Here is a 21,200-nt window from a genome sequence, read left to right as displayed (position 1 = left end):
CAGGGCTGTCCGGTGGCGCGCCTGACTCGTGGCCGCCCCGCCGCGGGGCCGATGGCGGCCCCCCGGCGCTGATCGCGGCTTTTCCTTGAGCTCGGTGTCCGCTCCCGGGCCGGCCGGTACCGCGCTGTGGGCCGGAGGCTGCGGGCCGACAGCGGCGGTGCCGAGAGGAGCCGGCGGTCAGGCGGCCGCGCGGGCCTCCTCACTTCCTGCTCGGGCCAAGATGGCGGGGGACGAGGCGGGAGTGACTCTGGGGCAGCCGCACCTCAGCCGGCAGGATCTCGGCACCTTGGTGAGCGCCGCCCGCGAGGCGCCCGGGAGCGAGATCGGGCTCCCGGAGCTCGGTGCCCCGGGAGCGGGGGGGGCGGCCGGGTGGGCGAGGGATGCGGCCCGAAGGACTCCGAGCCTTGTGCTGGGCCCCACCGCTGCCGATGCGTTCCGAGGGGCGCAGGAGGCGGTGGCGCCTCGGGGAGCCGAGGTCAGCACGCCGAGGGCAGGGGGACGCGGGCCGAGGACAGGGGGACGCGGGCCGAGGGCAGAGCGGCGGCGCAGGGAGCAGGTCCTGCCGGTCCTGGTGGGTGTGGGGCGCCTGGGCGAGGCGCTTCTCCTCCCGGTGAGTGCGAGGCTCTGCGGCTCCGTGTCCCGCCGGCGCCGCTGAAGCTTTTATGGCTCACTGGTGGGTGCAGTTTTCCTCGTGTAAGGGTTGCCCTGTTCTGTGGTACTAAAGACTTTTCCCTTTCCGAAATACAACCATAAATTTGAGCCGTTTCTCTACAGCAAGCTTGAGGAGTTTGCTTCCAGCCCTGTCTTGGTTGGTTTACCAAGACAATTTTCTTGACTTAAAAACTGCCGAGAAATGCCAGTTCTACTTACCACTGCAGCTGGTTGCAGCTTTGCCTGTTAAATGTCTCGCCTGGGCTGCCTCACCTCTTACACTTATATGCTAGTCTATATGTAATGTATATTTCTAATTCAAGTGTATTGTAAGGTACATCGTCAGAAATCCTGTTGCTGTGTTCCCGGTGTTTAAACTGGAACAACTTATTTGTCTTTACAGTAATAATATTCGATGTTCTTCGGGCTTGAGCACAGGAATTCCCTACAGCGAGCATGTTAGTTATTTCAGATAGTTTCTTGACTTCCTGTCATTGTTGACCATGGCATTTCCTAGTTGGAAAAGGCACAGATAGAGACTAGCTGGAAGGTCAGCAGGAATTACCTTTAAGGCCTATTCTGCCAGCCCTTGAGTGCTGAGTGAAGCTTCTTGCTGAGCTATAGCCTTATATCAGTCTTGAGGAAAAATCTCCATGTGTGCACGATTTCGTGCACCAGGAAGAATTCTCCTGGTGGCAGGAATTGCATCACGTTGAAATTCTGGTCGCCCGGCCACATGGTGCCATCTGCAGGTCACGGTCCCATCACTGGGAAATCATTTTAAGTTCGATATATAAATTTAATTGTGTGTCTTAGGTGTTCAAAACTTGCATTGTATTGAAGATGAAGATTTTATTAGTGTCATACTTGAGAGCAGAATGACTGAGCTTACATTTTTACACAGGTGTGTTTGATCATTTTGCACAGAGCCTTCATGTAACAGTGTAAACAATATGTGATTTAATGTTTGTATTGTTTGTATCTTAAATTTTGTGCTGCACCGAGGACTCTCTGGCATCATGACTCTTTGCTTGAACTGAGTGACTCATCCATGTGAATTCAATGCAGGATGGATATTAGCTTTACAGAAGAACATTTCAGTGGATTTCAGCACTTGTCCATTATTTGGAGAAACAGCTTTAAAAAAACCTTAAACAACTCTTTCAGAGTTGTTTTTTTATCTGTACAGAGTGTATTTGTGAGGTTTTTGTTTTGCCAGTGACTACCAATAAGTTCACACAACAGATTATTTAGGACAGCAGAATTTTTGTCTGGTACCTAAAGCAGCAAGAACGGTATCTGAGGAAAAAAATAGCCATTAAAAAGAATAAAAAGCCATGGTGCTAATGAAACCTCTGGACCCACTGACTCCTAAGTGTTAGTTGTAATTATGGATTGGCTTAATGGAACCTTACACCAATTAAACAACTGTTTATTGACGAAGTTTTACTGACAAAGCTTTGTTTATAAAATATTTGTACAATTCATCATGTGGACGGTTGAAAATGAATTTGCCTGTTATGTGTAATTTAGGTTCAGGGGTATGTAGGGGCTTGGGGTCTTTTGCTAAAAGTTTCTTTTGAGGTTTCTTGTTTTGTTTACTCCCATCTTTAAGACTTTACATCCAAGACTGATTTACAGTAAGGGTTTTGAATTGTAGCCTGTACTGATTCACAAGCAGGACTTGGTTCACTTTTCACACGGATTTCACACACTTAAAAGACTGGAATGCATATAATATAACTGGATTTTGCTGAATAGAACTATCAGCTAATTTTCAAGTTTCTAAATTTTTAACATTTCTAAGCATTTTCTAAACATTTATATACAAGATGAATAAATTCTAAAATCTCCCTTATACAGGATGTTACCAAGTTGACGCCTCTTTCACCAGAAGTCATCAGCAGACAAGCAACAATTAATATAGGTAAAAAAAACCTTATAAAAAAGAGGGGCGCGTTAAGGTGACTCTTTTTGATGCTCGTGTAGTAGCAGGTGGTGCCTATGTGGTAACACTTTCAAGAAATTGGTACAGAAACAGTTACATAGTAGTTTTAGTGACTTGTCAAGCCCTTTTGACTTGAAAAGCACCAATTTTACTTCAGGAGCACAGTTGAATGGCATGGGGAATATTTGCTAAAGCAAAATTTGTTTTACCTTGAAATAAAGGATTGAAATGAGTTTCATTAAAATGCAAAGATCTGTCCATTGGGAGCACAATTTCAGGTCTTGTTTGTTTCAATAAAAATTACAAATTCCATATGTATACCATATGGCTGTGGAGAATTAGGGGTAATTGTGTACTGATTGTAGTGGAGCATTGCACAAAATTAAACTGTGGTTTATTGACAAACATTTCCTTTTAAAACACAGGTACAATTGGTCATGTAGCCCATGGAAAGTCAACAGTAGTCAAAGCTATATCTGGAGTTCATACTGTCAGATTTAAAAATGAACTGGAAAGAAATATCACAATCAAGCTGGGTTATGCTAATGCAAAGGTGAGTCATCACTGTAAATGTAGCAGCTATGTTGCTAATATATTTCAGGAGGGATGTAAGATTACAGATAACTAACCCTTGAGGAATTAAACCTTTTTTCAACTTTAAAAAAATCACAGATTTACAAGCTGGATGACCCAAGCTGCTCTCGACCAGAGTGCTACCGATCCTGTGGAAGTAGCACCCCAGACGAGTTCCCTACAGATATTCCTGGCACCAAAGGGAACTTTAAACTAGTCAGGTAACTGCTTTAAATTACTGGAATAAATTGTATTTACTTCCCTTTGTATGGAAACAGGATTGAGCTGTGAGCTGAACGGGTTCTGGTAGACTGCACATTCTTAGATCTGGCACCCCTGGGCTAAGGCATTGTCTAAACTGAATTCATTGGTGGTGATGAGCACTTAATGGTAGAGCACAGCTGTGTCTGCTGGCCTCAGCTACTTGCAGGACTTTGAAGTTAAATATTTCTGCTATTAATATAAATACATTTTAAACCAGCCAGATTGAGATAGAGAACTAATGTGGACCTCACAAATGCATCTTTAAAATCCCTTTTGGAAGCGTGACCTTTGTTAAACTTTTTCTTCCTAAGGGCAGAGTTTCCAAAGTTTTTAGTATTAATATATGAAAGCCTGATGCTTAATGTGAGATCAGGCCTCTCACTGGAGGCCAAGTGTTCTTTATTTACTCAATTTCTGATAAAGTATAGCACAGTCTTTATGCAGTGGTTATGTGGGTCTGCACAATGATTGCTCAAATGAGAGTAGTCATGAAGACTGTTGTACAAGATTCTTAATTTGTGTTCATGATAAAATACTTGTGGGCTGTGACCATGTGTCTTTCCTTTTCTCAGATTCCCAGCAGAGCACTTGTACTAAGATTAACTTCTTTTGGAGTGTGGCAGGCAGGCAGCCATTGTGAAACGACTGGTTAAAAACTTTGCATTCTTTATCCTACCGTTTTTTTGCTTGTAGTAGATTTCTAACATCATCACCAAAGCACCAAAGTAGTCCCTTGCTTTTTGGTGGCCTGCTGCTAAGAACAAGGATTCTTCACTAGATAGGTTCAGGAAAGAATATAGTGAATCAAGTATCTTGGTCTGCACAGTAAAACCATAAGTTTGGAAATGTAACATCATGTCTGTAGACAAATCTTTGAAGTGCAGTTATAACCATATATTTAAAGATGCATCATTTCCTAAAATTGAAGAATGGGAGGTGCCTTTTAAAAGAGATAAGAGAAATCCCATGTAGTGTATTGGAGTTTGGTCAGTGGTGGTGGGTTGGTTTGATTTTGGGCTTTTATCCTGGTGCATTTAACTCTAATCTAATTTAGAGTAAATTGGTGAAATAGTAAAGAGGTGCTTAATGTGGACATGTGGTATTAAATCTGAAAACTCAAAGTATTCGGTAGCTGTTCAGTAGCGTTTGTGTTCTTTTAGAACTTTTTTGAAAATACTATTTTAAGGATAGTTTTAACTTCTGTATCTGGCTAATCACTGACATAAATCAGTCAGAGGAATTGTTGGTAAGGCTTTTGGATTTCTCTTTTACCTTTTCCTGCAACAGGCACGTCTCTTTTGTGGATTGCCCTGGCCACGATATTTTGATGGCTACCATGTTGAACGGTGCAGCAGTAATGGATGCAGCTTTGCTGTTGATAGGTAACAATTGCTACCCAAAAGCAGAACTCTGTTTTGTAGTAGCATGAAGCAACTTTATATGGGCTTTAAAATCTCCTGGGATATGATGAGCAATTTAAACAAATGAATGCTTTTGAGATGTGTTAAAGAAAATAAAGTGCTGCTACAATGGTAATGTACTGTAACAAGCTGGCTTGTTTTAAACACAGCTGTCCATACTCACTAGTCTGGTAGCCCATTGATAGAAGATAGATAATATAAAACTCTCTTGTAGTATAACACTGTAAAATTTTTATCACTTTATGGGAACATATTAGCTGCATTTAGAATTTCCCTGAAGGTTCAGTTTCCTTTAAATATGCAGGTAGTCTTTGCTATACAGTAGAGTTCACAAACAACAGTACAAACAGTAACCCAGATAAATATAGGCAAAATTTAAGTACAGAAGATTTAATGTAATGCAGACAACTTTTGTTCGGATTTGCAAGCAATAGAAAGTGAGTAAAACGGATTTTTCTATGTCTGTAGAACATTCTAGTGTTCTGTAGTGATACATAGCAATTATCTTACCTTGATAGGATATGTCAACAAAAGAAAAAAACAACTTCAGATATTGTAATTTAAAGTCTGAGATAGATGATGAGCTGTCATTTCTTCTGCCTGTTTATCTCTAGAAAGTGTGATAGACCAAACTTCAGGCAAGATTAACCACCATAATCATACATCAGCCAGTCTGGGTTCTTAGCTGAAATCTAAACCATGCTGATAGCAGCCCTATTCCCACACTTGATAGAATTATAACAGAGTTTGGGGATCTTGGTATTTTTATGACTTTACTGATAAGAAAATATTAAGATATTTCTTGAAAGGTAATTAGCGTATTACACTACAGTCAACACTGAGATATCTGAAGAGCTAAAGGATGGTGTAAACCAAGTTAGGTGTTAGTATTTTGGATATTTTAGGTGAGTGTTCCTAGTGGGAGTAGGTAGAATGGGGGAACCTCTCTGACAGCCTCTTATTTGTCCTGCATTGTGTGGAGGCTACAGCCTGCAGCTACAGGGGAGAAGAGGTGCTTATTGACTTGGTTGCTTCACATGTAGATTACTGAGAGACAACTGTCTTTTATTTTTTTTTTCTTTAACATAGTGATAGTAGGTGGAAGTAGATATCCTAACTGTAGGAGTTTTGCCTGTCTTTATAGTTTCTGTATTCCAGTCACTTCTCTTCTTTCAGCTGGTAATGAGTCATGCCCTCAACCTCAGACCTCAGAACATCTAGCTGCTATAGAAATCATGAAACTGAAGCACATTTTGATTCTACAGAATAAGATTGACTTGGTGAAAGAGAGCCAGGCTAAAGAACAGTATGAACAGATTCTTGCATTTGTACAAGGTAAGTTTTCAAGAGCAGAAATCCAGTAAGTGGTGGAAATTCAGTGTTGAGACATGGACATAGTGGTTTTCTGTATGTTCATAGAAAAGCTTATCTTAGGCAATGCAGGTGTACGTGGTCTGTTAATGTGAAAATTAGACCCTGGGAGTTGTGCTTCTTGCCTGTTTCAGCCTGTTCACATACAAGTGTTATGGCACTGGGTCAGAGCTCTAGCTGTAAAACTAACATCAGTCACTCTTACGTAGTAGCTTTCAGTGGATTTGTGATTTCTTCCTGGAGTGCTTCTTTGGTAGAGATTTCACTGTGATTTTACTGCAGTGCAGGGGAGAAGGAAGCTGTACTTGTTAGGGGCACCTTGTAGATTTAAATATATTATTTTTTTTATCTAATGACAAAAGATTGTTCTTTCATCTATCTGTGTAAATCCAGTTTGGGGCAGTGTTATCTTACTCTGTAAAGGTCTGCTCACCTTTCTCACCTTTATAGTGATTTGAGTTTTATCTTCCCCTGGAGCTTCCACTGTTTTCCCTGTTTATCTGCAGTAGGTGGGATATGTGACAAGCTGCGGAGCTAGATTGTCACCACCAGAAGTTGCCAATGGGTCTTTTTTTTTTCCCCCTTTCCCCCCCCCTTTCCCCCCCCTTTCTCCCCTTTTCCCCCCTTTTTTTCTTTTTTTTCTTTTGTAATTCGTAATTGGTGCCTTGCAGAAGCTATTCATAACTGTCAGAGTGGCTTGATGTGTAAATCTGGAGTTTGAAAACTGGAGTTATCACAAGGAACATAGACATAATTAAAACTAATGATGTCTAACAAACCTGGATTACTAAATGCATTCTTCTGTAAAATAAGGGTTTTTCTAAAATATGTATTTGTATTGCAAAATTTGAAAAACAGAAATCATTAAATTAACAGGAAATTTAGTTTGTCATCATGAAACCTGACTGTAAAATTAACACTGCTGTATCCAATACTGAGATATTGACCTCTCTTAGGAAATCTTTAAAATATTTTTGATCACAACGTAGGAAGTGAATTCTCCCTTAGAGTGGAAGCTTATCTTGCACATTTTCAGAATGCCTCAAAAAGTAGGTGTGGCTATGTGAGCTAAAATGTTGAAGGGAGGGATAGATGCTCTGATAGTGCTTTGGAAAATACAGATTTCATGCCATGAAATCCATTAGTATTTTTAACAAGGACAGAACACTTGGTCATATTAAGGCTTAATGTTGAACTTGATTTTGTTTTAGGTACAGTTGCAGAAGGAGCTCCAATAATTCCAATCTCAGCACAGCTGAAATACAACATAGAGGTGGTTTGTGAGTACATAGTGAAGAAAATCCCGGTCCCTTTGCGAGACTTCACATCTGAACCAAGGCTCATTGGTATGTAAATGCTTAGGCCTGGGTGTTTGTGGCCAAACATTTTCTGAATGTGTCTACACTTAGAATAGCACATGTTGAGTGCCCTAAACAGAAGTGTGTTTAAAAGGAGTATTTAGGATGCTCTCATTTTAAAACCTGCATGCCTTCTGAGAGCTGTATTGTTCACCGTTAATTGCTGTTGGTTTTGTGTGTATTCTGTGCAAATGACAGCACTAAAATGCAATAAAAGTGAGAAATTTCTCTGTATCTTAAAAACGTCCCTTTGATTGTTATGAATTTAGTTTTAATTTAACAAAATATTGGCAAACTGATGCATTTGATAATTAAATCATTTCCATGGAAATATTTTGGGTAGCTTGGTTAAATCTTTTGTATTTGTCTCCTGTTTCCTGGTTATAATTGTCAAAGTTTCAGTTCTTTTCCAGCATACTATGAAATGCAGTTCCTATAAGGAATTCATTTGCTTGCCTATCTTCTTCCAATAATCCAAGGGAGTCCTACATTGCATAAATGCATAAAAATACACCATGTTACATCAAGGTTACAGTGTTCAGCTATGAGTACATTAAAACAAAGTTCTGGTATTCACAAGTAACATTTTGAATATTGAAGGGGTTTTGTAAGATGGTTTATCATTGCTTTCTTTTTCAAATCTTTAAGTTACTTTCTGCTATGCAGAAAAAGTCTTATGAAGCATTTATATATATGAGGAGTTTAAATGGTTTTGTGAATAAAACTAACTGCCTAAAAATTGGGAATAAAATATTGATTGTTCTGGTTTTGTAATATTTATAAATATGTGTATCCTTTCATAAGAACAGAGAAGCAGTCAAAGTTGCTAAAGAAAGACATTGTTTAAAAATCTGATAGTAAATATAAACCTGGTTGTGATCTCTTCTTTTCAGTAATTAGATCCTTTGATGTCAACAAGCCTGGCTGTGAAGTTGATGACCTTAAGGGAGGTGTTGCTGGTGGCAGTATTCTAAAGGGTGTTTTAAAGGTAGCCCTTTCTCTTTCTTGACTGAAATTTGTAATGACAATGAGTCAGGTTTTCCACATTTGCTGCAAAATGTGTCTATATAATTGATTTTTTTTAACTTGAATAGTCACATGGCACTTATCCTTTCTGTCTGTACTTCATTTTCACTTTACAGATTTAAAATACCAGAACAACAAGCACTAGTTTTAATTTTTTAAATACATTATTGTAGTCTTAATAATGATAACAGGTTTCATTTTGCTAATAATGATAACAGATTTAATCCCTCACAAAAATGGAAGGAGCTATTTTTTTTCCTCTCCTACCACTTCCACTTGCTGAATTATTGTGGGGAAGAGGAGAGCAAAAGAACTTTAAAAGCACCTTGGAAGTGTGTATGGGTTCTCACAGGTCCCACTTTCCCATTTAAGTGTTCTGTGTATTCTGATTTTTTATTTTGCTTGCTTGCTAGCAGTAGACAGAAACTTTAAAAGGATTGCTTTGTTAGGCTGGAGAGCAAACTCTGTCTCTGAACATTTATACAGCTTGTACTTTCTCTGGTTTGCAGTGTATTGATGTCAGTCAGTTACACTGATTGAATTAACTCATTTTTTCTCAAAGCTGAAGTATTTCTAAATTAAATACAGTGTTTACAATTAAACTGAAATTTAATTGTTGGAATTATTGCTGATAAAGATCCTTTGCTAAAGCAGTTTTGCAAATTGTATTGAAAAGAAAATCAGATGTTACATTTACTGTAAATATTGTTCAATTTGCATCAAATGGTGCAACAGGAATCCTACAAGTTCTGCAGTAGCCCAGAACCAAGGACTCATATAAAAAGTAAATCTTGGGATACATAATTCTTATCTATGCCTAGTCAGCTTTGTGTTCCTGTGAAATAACCAGTTAAACACTTTTTCACTTTTGTCATTAGGTGGGCCAGGAAATTGAGGTGAGGCCTGGTATTGTGTCCAAGGACAGTGAAGGCAAACTCATGTGCAAGCCAATCTTTTCCAAAATTGTGTCACTCTTTGCTGAACACAATGATCTACAATATGCTGCTCCAGGAGGCCTTATAGGTAAGAATAGTCTCTGATGAAAAGATTCATTTCTTCATGCTTATTGAAAACACTTGGTTTCATTCAACAATGAATTTCAATGTAATTAACAAAAATACCATGAGCATTTTTAGATAATTCATATATGTAGAGAGACAGGGTTGGTGTGAAAAATGGATATTTAAGAATTAAATCATTTTCCTGAATGTCACTGGCCAATGCCAGTGCTTGCACTGTAAGTTGTACCAGCTTTAACAGCAGAATATTTCTTCATCTGTTTAGACAGAGTTTACAGTCTTGCTGACATTCTGATAGTGCTGTCCAGGTAGTAGGGAATTCCCAGTACATTCTCTCTTTTTTTAGATCATCTTCAAATATTTTAGTACATAAAAATGACAGCTACCTTTCAGTTACTCCTTCTGACATCCCTTGTTGTGTTGTAGGTGTTGGCACTAAGATTGATCCCACTTTGTGCCGGGCTGACCGCATGGTGGGCCAAGTTCTTGGTGCAGTTGGGGCACTGCCAGAAATATTTACAGAGCTAGAAATTTCCTACTTCTTGCTGAGACGGCTCTTAGGTGTGCGCACTGAAGGAGACAAGAAAGCTGCAAAGGTCTGTGCCCCTTCTTTTGTTTGTCCTGATTTTGCTAAGTTTCATTAATGAATATATTTCTTTGACCATATGTAGACATTTTGTCTCAGTGTTGATATAAGCTTGTCAAAAAACTTATCTGCTTGTTTAATACTGCTTAAGAATGGTTTTCAGAGGAGTAGAAATTCATAACAGTAGTTTAAAGTAGCATAAAGTATTTATGTGTCATGTTATGTATTTTTCTAAACATGCTGGTAGTTGTTTTCTTTTGCTGTCATTCTATTCATTTGTGCAATAATTAGTTTTACAGTGGTACTGATCTACTTCCTGCTGATGTGTTTTCTGTAGTTTTTTTTCACTGAAGAATTTTTTAAAGTTTAAATATTTTTGAGGTACTCTGGTTAAAAAAAACCTGAACTTGAGACACAGCACAAACTTGTGTAACACAATCTGTTTTACACAAATCAATTAAAAGATCATAATTTCCCCTGTTAGCATTTAAAATTATAAACTGTTTCATGCAACAGAGAGCAAGGTGCTTCAGTGCTTTCTTATGCTGTGAATTGATTATTTATTTTTTTTTTATGTAGGCATAAGGGATATGAGAATACACCATCCTAGTAAATAATCTGTAGAACATCACAGTTTGTAACAATATCTCTGACTGTTTGCGTTTTTAATACGTTATATGAAATCATCAGTATATAGAATACGTAGATCAAGAAATTACATCATACCAAGAACCTCTGAACTACATGTACATCTTTTATGTATTTGTCCTTTTGCATATAAAACTTTCATCTACTGACACTGCTGCCCATAATTTGTGTGTGTATATTTATAGTATTTCTTAGCTGTATCTTCTTTTGTGGCAAGAAGATAACAGAAGATAACTTGGTACTGTCTGTGCTATTTTGCTTTTTAGTACTAAAACTTACGTTTCAGAGTTCTGTATGTCTGTGTTCAGGTGCAAAAATTATCGAAGAATGAAGTTCTGATGGTAAACATAGGATCCTTATCTACTGGAGGGAGAGTCAGTGCCGTAAAGGCTGATTTGGGGAAGATTGTGCTAACTAACCCTGTATGCACAGAAGTGGGAGAAAAAATTGCTCTGAGTCGAAGAGTTGAGAAACATTGGCGGTAAGTTGGTGCAAAGTTGGTGGGGTACCTGGTTGCTACATTGTTAACAAAAAAGTACATGGATCTGACTTGGTACTAGAATAGGTATGTCTGTTTTAAAAATTCTTCTGGATTCTCCTAGACATTGGTACCATGGTTGTGGAATGCTTCATTTCATTGCTATCCCTTTTTTAAACAAACACCATGATTGGGTGGGTAACTATTAGTTAACACACAAGGAAACACCTGAGGTTCATGTTTGTTGCCCAAACTGCCAGGCTGTAAATTGAGCTCAGTAGGGAATCTTGGCAGAGGGGTTGGGAAATTCTCTTAACAATGTTAAGCCAAACAGCCATCCTTATGCACATCTCAGTGGTTTTCTACCTGTGGAGCTGCATGTGATTTCTAGTGCAACCTGGAAGTAACAGCTGGGGAACAGAGGAGGGATGTTTGAATGTTTTACGTACTACAAGCACAGAGGAAAGAATAAAGTATCAACTGGATTGACCCATTCAAATTACAAATATAAAATGTCTGACTGCAGAAGCATCTGGAGGCTGAAAATGATGAACAGAATTGGTTGGTGATTCATTTTATCGCAGTGCCAGACTCTCTTTAGGTGGTTACACATACTGTACCTGTCACAGGTTTCATAAGTCTGGATTGATAAGATCATAAGAGTTTTTAGATTTGTTGGTTCTGCACAGCCCTTGTAGTATGAGAGAGCACAGCCATTTTTACAAGTCTGTACTGTATGGAAAGGAACCAAGCTTTAAATATCCATGGATGCATGTTTCTTTTTCAGATGACAAGAAAATGTAGACAGGAATTTAGTGCTTGCTGTCTCAGAGCAAGATGACAAATTAGGGAAGAGATTATTTTCTGAAAAAAAAAACAAACCCAAGGCAAAAGGCAACATGTCTTGAACAGGAGGAAAAAAAAAAGGCAGGACCCAAATTAAGTCAGGTAAAGCAGAAGGAAGAGGAGAAACTATGCTCTTTTTAAGCTGTAGACTGATAGCCTGTGCAAATAATAATGTGTCTTTTGTTGCTTCTGGTGATTCCTTCCCAGTTAAAAAATTTGACCAAATTTTGCCCAAAAGCCCACCTGTCTCTGGATTATGAAGTGGGCAAATAGTGGCAGCCTGCTGTAAAGATAGCTATTGAAAAGTTGATTCCTATGCTGTATTAAAAAGATAAAGACAATATAAGGAAACTAAAAGTTGAGAAAAGGGAAAGAAGGCAAACTGGGAAAACCAGCATAATAAAGTCTAATTGCAGTAAAGGTGATATACAATTGGTACTGTAAAAAGGAACTTGCAGCCTGAGACAACAGAGTACTGAAAATAGAGAAGAAATATCATAAAGCAAGACTAAAAAGAGGTGTAAAATAAAAAGGAAATAAGGAAATATACAGAGGCATAGGGAGAGGTTCAACAGCAAATGGGATACATGAGTGATTCCAAGGATCAGTAAATTCAAAGATGGTCAAGTTATGACCCATGGGTATGGTACTTAAAAGTGAGAAATGCTGCTCTGATAAACTTCAGTTTCTTTTCTGGTGTCCCAATACAGGCTTTACTGCTTAACAAGGTAAATTGAGATGCATGTGGGGTTTCTCACCAGAAATTGGAAAGGTTTTGAACACAGTTTTACTAATAATATGAAAGACCTGCTGACTGTGGAAATGGATGTATTCTGAATTTCTTTTTACAAGTATATTTTTCTGAGGCAATAGTGGCTTATAAAAAAGGCCTTCATTTTCCTGAATATAAATAGCACTCACCTGAGAGCTGCTGTCACAGGCCACTATTGAGAATTACAGCTGTTTGTAATCTTACTGAATTTTCATTTCTCCTTGAAAGTAATGCAACACTTCAGACACAGGTGAAAGAGATCAAGCTGTGAATAGATTTACCATCCAACAGTACAACATAAGTTACAATATTTTCAGATTTTCAGCTTCTCTTCAGGAATACACCCTTAGCTGGTCACAAATGTCCTCTGTCCTTCACCCTTTTCTATTCTGTGTTCCGACTAAGCAGGTTTAGTTCTTGTAGAATGTTTTGGGTGGGAGACAAGTGTAGAAAATTCAAAATGTAAGAACTGAAGGCATAAGAAGGACAGAAGGATGTTGACCTATTCAGGATATTTCTGACTGCTAGTAAAAATAATATAAACCTTTTTTTTTTTTTTTTTGCAGTTTAATTGGTTGGGGTCAGATCAGAAGAGGAGTGACAATCAAGCCAACTGTTGATGATGACTGAAGAACAAAAGAGTGCTTCATTTTTAAAGATGAAGTGCCTATTTCTGTTGTAGAGGGGGTGTATTTTCACAGTGGAATTGGAAGCTGTGCAAACAGTATCTTTGAGTTGTATGGCTGTCCTCATACCTTTTATTGAATTTTACCCTCTTACTAAAATACTAGTCACTATCACCATTAAAAGTGTAAAAGAATTGGCATAGGGTGGGTTTCATTATCCATGTTTTAGTAGAAATTAATTGTACATGTCTCATGGCATGTCTAATTTATGTTACTTTGTGTTTCAGACATATCTGTTTAATATCAGTCAAAGCAGCCCCAGTGTAACACACAAACCATAAATCTAGTATTGAAATAAAATATTGCTTATTTTCATTAATTCATACAGTTTTTCTAAGTAACAAAAAACTGCAGTGGTTGTTCAAGTTCAAGAATTAAAAGCAAGCAAACTCTTCTTGGAAGACTAGTACCTTTTCTGCACAATTTGTTTTGTTTAGACAACTGTTACCAACAAAAAACTTTATTTCTTTGTTTCTATGATTCTGATTTTAGGATTCTAAAGTATTACACTTTGTAATTAGGATGGCAATATTGACTGACATGAATTTGTCATTTCTGATATTACTACATGTTTTCTTAAATCCCCAAAGAAAAACCACAAGTAAACTGGATCTGAACTGGCACTACTGGTTTTGACCTATTTTAGTATGGATTTATGAAAATAATGTGATTGATTGGGACATAACTTTGTAATCATGGAACTCCGTGGGAGTGACCTGGGAGTTCTTTATACAGTAGGAGCAAACGACTTTAAAATTTTGTTGAGCAAATATAAAATACTGGGAAGAGGTTGTAGAAAGGGTGAGGGTAGAGTGAGGTGGTGGAATTGTGACTAAGATGAGGAAAAAAGGTATAAAACCACTTTTGTTTAGCAGCTCTGAATTCTCATGCCTCAGGATAAAACATAATGTAATAAACTTACTGTAGGGTGCTAATACTTGAATCTATTTAAATTTCACTTCTTCATTTTTACTAATATACATAGTTCTAGCTGTTTTATATACTATTTAGCAAGTTGTGCTACTTAACATATTTTGGTACAAAGTACTGCATGTTTTCAAAGCTTGGTTTTGGTTTTATTCAATACCTTCAAGGGCTTTCTAAAGGTAAGTACGATTTCACTCATCAAACTGGAATTTGATGAAACAGCTTGCATTTTGTTCCTGATTTTGCACTATATTGTGTTCCCTTACTCTGTCTACATTCCTGTACTCAGTTCTTCCATTTGTAAAGTACTACCTCACATGGTGTTGAGAGTAAATACATTAATTTTTGAATAGTGCTTTTCCATTTTAAAAGCAGGAGTCAGCTGTAGTTTTCTCTGACTCTCTAGATACTTGACCAATCTACAATCTTAAATGTGTCTGTTTCAAGGATTCCATCTTCCATGCTTTGGCATGTCCTTTCTGTAACTGTGAATTCTAGGAACTTCTACGAAGCTAAGCCTTACCTAGTCTGGTGGCAGGAGGGTGAGCATAAAAGAGATGTAAGCTACGGTAGAGTGCTTGGATGGCACCAGCTCCAGGGTGAAGCTAGTGCAGTCCTTTCTCAGTGCGCTGCACCTGTGGGCCTAATGAAACACATGTGGAAAAGCTTCTGAGAAACTGGTTAAGCACCCACAGACATTTTTAGACATTCAGATATTTTGGAGATTGTGTCTCTCTTGATCTGCATTTTAAAGAACACCAGTGCCATAATCTTGCTGAAGTTGTGCATCAACCTACTTTCCCCATGGCTTTTCCTGGCAGGGTGAGGCTCTCACAAGGATCACCTCTTTCTACACTGTGCTGTATATCCTGTCACACCAGGATGAGGGCCTAGGGGCAGATCACATACCGAGTTCTTTTTCTGCCACCAAAATGTTAGATTTCCTCTAATGGAAAGCTTTGACTGCTGGCATGAGTGGTAAGTAATGGAATTTTGAGACTGCTGAATACATGGAACATGTCTCTGCAGCACTGGGGAGACAAGTGTGAACAAGTGTAAGACAAGTGTAAGTGCAAATACATTGTGTGCTGATGGGTGTACCACCCCATCCTCAGTCACTGAATTGTGATGCTGAGAGGTTGAATGACAAGAGAAAGCAGTATCATGTACAGCTAAGGAAGTTGAAAATTATTTTTATGTTTTTGGCCAGGATGAAAATAGTGACAGATACCTTGTAAGCTTTCTCACTTTACCAAGGATTTACTTGAGAGTGATTTTATTTTTTTACCCTTTTTAGGTCATATTTAGCTACCTGAACAGAGGTGTGCATTTGCATTTCTAATGGGTTGAGTACACAAATGTAGATATCTTGTGCAGTGGTACAAAGTTGAAGTGTGTCAGTATTTATTTCTGAGACTTCACTGTGTATTTGGGAAATGCCGTTTCCAGCTAAATACCAGATTTTGTTCTGAAAGGGTGAAGAAAAAACTTTCAGTTAACACCTTTACTGATTTGGTCCTAGTATACACGAAATGCAGAAAAAAATTAAAATTTTATTTTTATTGTATTCGTTTTGTAGCACTTCGAAAAGTGCTACCTTCTAGCTCACTGCTGCAGAAAGGGTTTCTGCTGCTTTTTCCATGCTGAGTCATGAGATGGATGAGCCTCCAGACCGCCTGCAGGAAAGGTTTAATCTCTGTCCCCGCCCCCTTTCCCATCAGTGCTTATGCCAGGGTAAAGTCGGCCGCCCGTGCCGTTCTGGGTCAGTTCTCGCTGCCAGGCTGGGGCTAAACATTTATAAATAAAGTTTCAAACGCCTGCCCTCCTTTAACCACCACCCCAAAGCACCGACTGCCGGTCCCAGCTCCCGCCCCCTCCTGGCCGTGGCACGGCCCGGGGACATCCACAACGTCCTGTTGCCTTTTACTGACATCACCAGACCCTGTGAGCACCGCTCCTTATTCATCAGTTCTTCCACTGCCACAGTTCTCCTGGCACCGTTCGCTTAATGGCTGACGTTCATTTTACCATGGTGCTAAAATTACTAATGTGCTCTGGCTTCGTGTTGCTGCTTTTGTTTCTGTAAAGCTCCATCTGTACGTGCTCATTGAATGTTCCATTCATCTCCAGTCCACCCCAGTGGTGTAGTAAAAGTGCATGTTTCATACTTTTTCAGACTAAAAACCCAGATAGAGTAACAAATTTTACAGAAATTTTGGTTTATGGTGAATAACATAGAAGCTGTAACAGTGATACAAGTATGTAAATAAATTCTCCTTACCCTGAAAGGATTAAAAACCAAACAAACAAGTCTCCTAACATGGGCACTATATGTGCAACAAAGAAAGGACAAATTAGCAAGAGGATTTTGTTACCAAGGAACAAATATCTTGTTTAAGGAATTACCTCAAATATTTAAATAAATACATATTCTTCAATGTCTTTTATAAAACAAGGCACTAGAACACTGTGCCCACAGATGAAAACTGTTGAAATATTTTAGTTGAAGTAATGTTAATATACATGATACTTACTTGTGTTGAGCAATGCTTCATTAAGAAATTGCACACTATACATTTATAAAACACAAACATTTCTGATCAAACAGTTTCTTTCTAAAGCCTAGCATAGTTTTTTTAATATTTGAGTAGAGTTGGGAAAAAAAAAAATCAAGATTCACTTAAGTCTCACGTTACATAATCCTAAGGATTCAAATTAATCAGGGCATCTCCCTTTTTGCCTCTGTGTGGGCATTTGTAAAGAAATCCAATATACTAGACTGGATTCATTACGTTATTTAGAAAACCCCTTCCCCTGCCAAACATTACACTTTTCTATATTTAGTTATTTTCATTTATTTGATGTTCAATGAAGACCTGAAAAATGTTTTCTCCTGCAAATACACCTTAAGGTTCTCTGAACTCATTTCTCTTCCCGGTTTTGCTTAATCATCTATTTGATTAGGTAATCTATTATATATCTCAAAATACTTCATTTGCAACATCATCCTAACTACCACACAACAGAGTTAAGTCTCAGTTTTTGCAAGTTTTCATTAAAGCAGCTTTTTTTAACCTTGGTGACTAGCACTGGGCATACAGAAATAGAATAATTTTTTGTACTTTTTCTTGGCTATAGCCAAAATGCTGTTGATAACAAAGTTTAGCAACAATTATTTTTATTTCTTTAAATTGTCTCCCATTTATTGCGTTGGCAATAATTGTATACAACTTAATTCTTTAAAAATCTAACATGGAGTCATACTTCACACCAGAAAGAGGTATGGGGGTATAATTAGTCCTTCCATAGCAATCACAAGCATTCACATATCCTCATTCATATATCCTCCATATGGTTTTGGCTCCTTGCCTCCTGCCTCGTTGTCTGTTAGCACGCGTTAAACACGCCAAGCCAGCAAACACTGGTACAGCCCTGTGAACCATGTACTTGTGTGCTTCAGGCACACAAATTGTCCTGTTAACACTGCTGGGACCCTTGTACACTTGAAGGTGAGCTTGCGCTGTGTTTTGGAAACTGGGATCTTAAATTACTTCAATGTTTCTGAAAGCTTAATTAATCCTTTAAATTCATTGCTACTTCACACTTTTGCTGTTCTACCAACCTGTGTGTTCATGCTGGGAATTTATTTTTGCAGTTAGAACCTGAAATTTTGTCTTTGAAAGCATTTTGAGCCTTACGGGAAGGTGTCTGTTTTGACACAACATCAGAGGAAAGTGGACTCTTGGTACGTTCCAGAGCAACCTGGTCTCTTTATGGACTGGTGAAAGCTCTCCAGGTGGAAGCTGATCACCAGCTCCCATCCATTCAAGGGGAGTACAGTTAATGTAGCTACAAGAACAGCTTTGCTGGAAAGAGACCAAGTAACACAGGTTTGAATTGACAAACACTAAAAATCAGTGTTGTCCTATTAAAGTCTCCCCAAAAAGAAGGTTGGTCCCTCAGTGTAATGGTTTGGTTTGTAATGTCCTGCTCTCTTGTTAAATGATTTACTAGAGAAACAGGGAGGGGCTGTTTCTATTTCAAAACACGAAGCAGGTAACCCTCAGGGCCATCTACAACTCCATCAGCAAGGAAAGGAACTCTTAACACTTTGAATCTTCTCTACTCGTTTTTTCTAGATCCATCAGTGCTGACTTCTAACACTGTATCAGGTTGAACATTGACCAGTCCTTTTACCTTTGTTATATGTACTCACCAACAACTCTAAGCCTCTTTGATTCATGGGCAAATAAGGTAAATGAAATGTGAGCTTACAGAATTATGGAGGAAATCATGGATTTTTTTATGTCTGTCCCCTCCCCGCCCCTGCAACCAATGAGAGTTCAAACTAAGAGCTGTTATTACAAATTGTAGAATAAATAATTAACCGTCCTACCTAATTAAAAATACCTTTAAGCTTGCACAGCACATAATCAGGAAGCACTAGAAATAAAATTGCCTGTGAAAGCCTTCCTGTAACAACTAAGTACAACTAAGGATTAAGAAGCCTACTGAATATTTGTAAACCAAGACATGTCAAGAGATTTTAATGCAGACAAATAACTTACCAGTTCTCCACAGGATGCAAGGGACTCCTGCTCAACACAAGGACCACCTTGCTGTTTAAATGTAAGATCTGTTTTCAAGTTTTTTTATATAGCTTTTCAATTAAAAAAAAACAAAAAAAACTCTTTTCTTACTTTTTTCCTTTTCTTTCCTTTTATCTTTTCTTTCCTTTTATTTTTCTCCTTCTTTTTCTCTCCTTTTATTATTTTCCTTATCTTTCTTCTTTCCTTTTTTCTTATCCTTCCTTTTTTCTCTTTCTTCTTTTTCTTTCCTTCTTTTCTTTTTCTCTTTCTTCTTCTTTTTCTTTTTGCTACAAGGGCAAATAATCTGCATTTTGATCATAGGCAGCTGACAAAACTGTGTCTGGAGCCTTCACCAAAAAATTCATTTTGAGGCCAACACCCCTTAGGGAAAATTTCAGACTTGTGAAAGCTGGCAAAGTTTTATGAGCAACTGAAAACCTGTACAATGCAAAATGTCAGCTTCAAAGTAAGTGACATTACACTGCACATTGCTGGTATTTTTAAGTAGAGAGGTTATCTGAGATATAGACAGCTGTAGAGATACTGGCCTTATATTTTCACTGATTTAAACCTATCAAGTCAGTTCCAACCTACTGACCTTGTATAACTGAAAGAGAAAAGACTGAATATCTGGACCCTCTTCTGATCTTTCTCTACAACTATCCTGTGTAGCACAGCACAGACAGACCAAACACAAGAGCCTTGCATTCCTCTTCTGGGTCCCAAAACCACAGGATTTTTTTACACTGGACACGGTTCTCTAAGATACATGTTAATATTGGAATGAAAAGCATGTCAGTTGGTCATCAGCCTGGTACATCTGAACACATTTTTTAAATACTCTTTTTTTGTAAGTAGGAACCATTAGAAAGTTTAAGTTCAAATACAGTTTTCAGACACCAAGCAACAAATCAGATTCTCTGATCATGTTTCACTGTTCAGTCTGTATATTTCCCACTCCTTTGCTATCCAATAATCCAGCCTTATCATGAAGAAATTTCTCCAAATGAACACTGCCATACTTGTTTCACAGATATTCCTCCAATACCTTATTTTTCAGGGTTACACAGATCCCAGCAATGTCTATGGTAAAATTATGTCTTATAATGCCATAAAAACCTCTGAAAGATATTTTGCTTTATTTAATGAGTATTTTTAATGTCAATTTCTTCAAAGGAATTTTGTGTACTAACACGCAATTGTAAAGGTCAGTCTTTGTTTCATTACTTCATTCATTGCAACTACTTTTTAATCAAAGAAAGTATTTCTTACAGCTTCAGTCATCTTTCTTTGCCCTCAAACCTTTGGCTCCTAAGCATTGTGGCTGCCTGTATGCACAAGCAGTTCAGTGCACATCCCAGCTCTGGTTGTCTAAATTCACCCTAGAATTGGAGACAAGTGTGTATGGCACTTTTGTCCCCAAGCATCGTGGGCTGAAGTGAGCTGGTGGCTTTGTCTGCATGTGTAGTGTTGGCTGTAACGTGCCTGCCTCAGTGGCCAGCCATTTGTTACAACAGACATCAGGCCTGTTGCCTGATGCTACCCAAAACACAGGCACTGTGACAGCCTAGGCCCCTTTCCAAGCCTTGCTTCCCAGAAACTATATGAAGCTTCCTGCCAACACCAAGCCAGTTCTTTCTTCAGCTCTCTCAGGGAGCACCCTGAACACCAGCAATTGGAAAAGTGCAGATGGATGGGTCAAAGCCCCTTCACAGGCTCCTAGGGGACGGTGATGGGCAGCACACCAAGCTGCAGCAGTCTCAAGCTCCGTGGTGAGGATAGCCTGGTGGGAGCAGATCTTGCAGCAAACCCAGGACTGGCAGCTGCTGAAGCCAGGGGACACGACAGGTGACTGTCCTGGAGTTGTGTGTCTTCAATGAGGCAGATAACTAACAGAGAAGGCTGGGGAACAGGGAAGCCTCTACTTGTGAGAAGCTTGCCACCAATAATGACGAACAACCTGGTGTAGTGAAAGGGTCCCTGCCTGTGGCAAGGGGTTGCATCTAGATGATTTTTCAGAGCACTTCCAACCCAAAC

At 38.7% G+C, this 21,200-nt stretch overlaps 1 protein-coding gene and 1 long non-coding RNA gene across 2 annotated transcripts; one reads left to right on the top strand and one right to left on the bottom strand.

Annotated features, from left to right (window-relative positions):
• Positions 1-19: 19 nt before the first annotated feature.
• EIF2S3 (eukaryotic translation initiation factor 2 subunit gamma) lies at positions 20-14,053 on the top strand. The gene is made up of 12 exons (XM_053969826.1): positions 20-289; positions 2,515-2,578; positions 3,025-3,152; positions 3,272-3,393; positions 4,724-4,818; positions 6,034-6,192; positions 7,440-7,574; positions 8,480-8,574; positions 9,491-9,635; positions 10,058-10,227; positions 11,174-11,346; positions 13,528-14,053. Exons 1-12 carry the CDS (start codon positions 221-223, stop codon positions 13,589-13,591), a joined length of 1,419 nt encoding a protein of 472 aa, XP_053825801.1. The 5' UTR covers positions 20-220; the 3' UTR covers positions 13,592-14,053.
• On the bottom strand, positions 7,828-20,738 carry LOC128803174 (uncharacterized). The gene is made up of 3 exons (XR_008435650.1): positions 19,275-20,738; positions 15,098-15,217; positions 7,828-8,071 (listed from the first exon to the last, which is right to left on the bottom strand). It is a non-coding gene; the product is annotated as an uncharacterized LOC128803174 (long non-coding RNA).
• Positions 20,739-21,200: the final 462 nt, after the last annotated feature.

The sequence above is a fragment of the Vidua macroura genome, chromosome 2, assembly GCF_024509145.1.
Source record: "Vidua macroura isolate BioBank_ID:100142 chromosome 2, ASM2450914v1, whole genome shotgun sequence".
NCBI lineage: Eukaryota > Metazoa > Chordata > Aves > Passeriformes > Viduidae > Vidua > Vidua macroura.
Note: the sequence above shows the minus strand (reverse complement) of the source record. Positions and strands in the feature narration are given on the sequence as shown.